Source organism: Etheostoma cragini, chromosome 7 (genome assembly GCF_013103735.1).
Source record: "Etheostoma cragini isolate CJK2018 chromosome 7, CSU_Ecrag_1.0, whole genome shotgun sequence".
In the NCBI taxonomy this organism is placed as follows: Eukaryota; Metazoa; Chordata; class Actinopteri; order Perciformes; family Percidae; genus Etheostoma; species Etheostoma cragini.
In genome coordinates, this window is record NC_048413.1 from 27,398,004 (window position 1) to 27,399,701 (window position 1,698).

The following is a 1,698-nucleotide window of genomic DNA, read 5'->3' on the forward strand; positions in this document are numbered from 1 at the left end:
GAGCTTTAAGATACCCTTTTTGGGCATTTCAGGCCTTTATTTGACAGCTGAAGACACAAAGGGGGGAAGGGGGGGGGGTCACTTTTCTTCTGCGCTCTTTACCGTTTTTGTTGTGTTTTCCCACATTTTTTTTAAAAGTTTTTCCGTCATTTTTGTCACAGTTTTTTTTAAACATTCATTGATCCATTTCATCTTCAAATGCTATAAAATTTAATAAAACTTCAGAGTTCAAAGAAAGTAGGGAAGTGATCATGTGTTTTACTTTTAAAGAGCGCTGTATGGAACCATCAACGTTATTCTTTTTAGACATTTTGGTTGACAGAAACCCAAACTTCTGATCTAGAAACCTTTAGAATACGGGTCAAAATTGGACCGTTTGTCATGAGTCACGAGAAGAAAGAACCTCCCGCGTCGGTCAGTCCGACATTAAAACATAACATGGATCTTCTTGTATTTTTCTGTTCTATTTAGGCGAATAAATGCTAAATAAATATAAAATATCAATTCCAGGGAAAAGAACCGATGTTTACGATCGTCACACACTGAAAACAAAGTGACAATAAATCCGATTTTGGGACTCGACTACGTCACCTCTGGCTGAAATAATCCTGTCCCTATCTGTGCAGTGGGCTCCCTGATTAGTGTTAACTGTATACATCTTCTTCTTCTTTACTGTATTTCTCTTCCTCCCTGATATAATAATATAATACTATTTATACCCTGTATAGGAATTCTGGATAGATGTAAATCACATGCAATGACAATAAAGTTGAATTGAATTGAATAATATATATCCGTGTCCTGGACTGTCCTCTGGACCCCAAAGAGGAAGAGGGGGGAGAGGAGGATGTTAGCCAAGCTGACATCCATCATGGACAACACCTCTCAGCCCCTACATGACCCTGGGGGGGTCCCTGAGCAGCTCCGTCAGAAGCAGACTGATCCCCCCCCCCCCCCCCCCCCCCCCCCCCCCGGTGTAAGGAGGAGAGGTACCGCAGGTCTCTGTCAGACTCTACTACACCTGCACCACCTGATCATGTGTAGTTTCTGTTCCTGTTTTTCATTTAATCCACACACACTCTGTATATCTTTATTATCTGTATTTATATTTTTTTTCCATTACAAGTTCTTACTTTTTCAATATTATTTATGGTCCCAGGTGAATATAACTTATATTATGGTTACCTGCTTTCGCATTATCACTTTAATTACATATTCAATTTAATTTTAACGTCACTAACAACACTGCAATTTTGTTTTCTTGTACTATGGCAACTGCACTTTACTTGACAATACCTCGTGTGACGCCACTTCACTTTACTGAGGTTTACCTGTTGTTTACCTGTTTTTCATGTGTGTTTACTTGTTTGTTTCTGCTCGTATTGTTGAGAATTGCTGCTGTAACAAAGGAATTTCCCCGCTGTGGGATGAATAAAGTATCATCTAATCTAATCTAATACACACATTTTCGGGCACACCTCCCTGACCGACCTTGTTTTTTGAGCTCGGCCTCCAACGTGCGGCTGTAGCTCACGCCGTCGGTGAGCGTCACGAAGCAGTAGAGGCTCTCTCCCTTCACGGGATGAGGTCTGCCCACCACGGCGGCCTCGGCCACCGCCTCGTGCTCCGCCAGAGCCGACTCCACCTCCGCCGTGCTCAGCAGGTGGCCTGGGGGGGGACAGGAGGGGGGGGGGGGGG

General features: G+C 43.2%; 1 protein-coding gene across 1 annotated transcript in view; it reads right to left on the reverse strand.

The window, feature by feature from the left end:
* Positions 1-36: 36 nt before the first annotated feature.
* The window catches only part of LOC117948299 (acetyl-coenzyme A synthetase, cytoplasmic-like), a 21,147-nt gene continuing 19,485 nt past the window's right edge, over positions 37-1,698 (reverse strand). The window contains exons 10-11 of the mRNA XM_034877886.1: positions 1,492-1,668; positions 37-47 (exon numbers count right to left, since the gene is read on the reverse strand). Coding sequence (XP_034733777.1) covers positions 37-47; positions 1,492-1,668 — 188 coding nt within the window. The remainder of the gene's footprint in view (positions 48-1,491; positions 1,669-1,698) is intronic.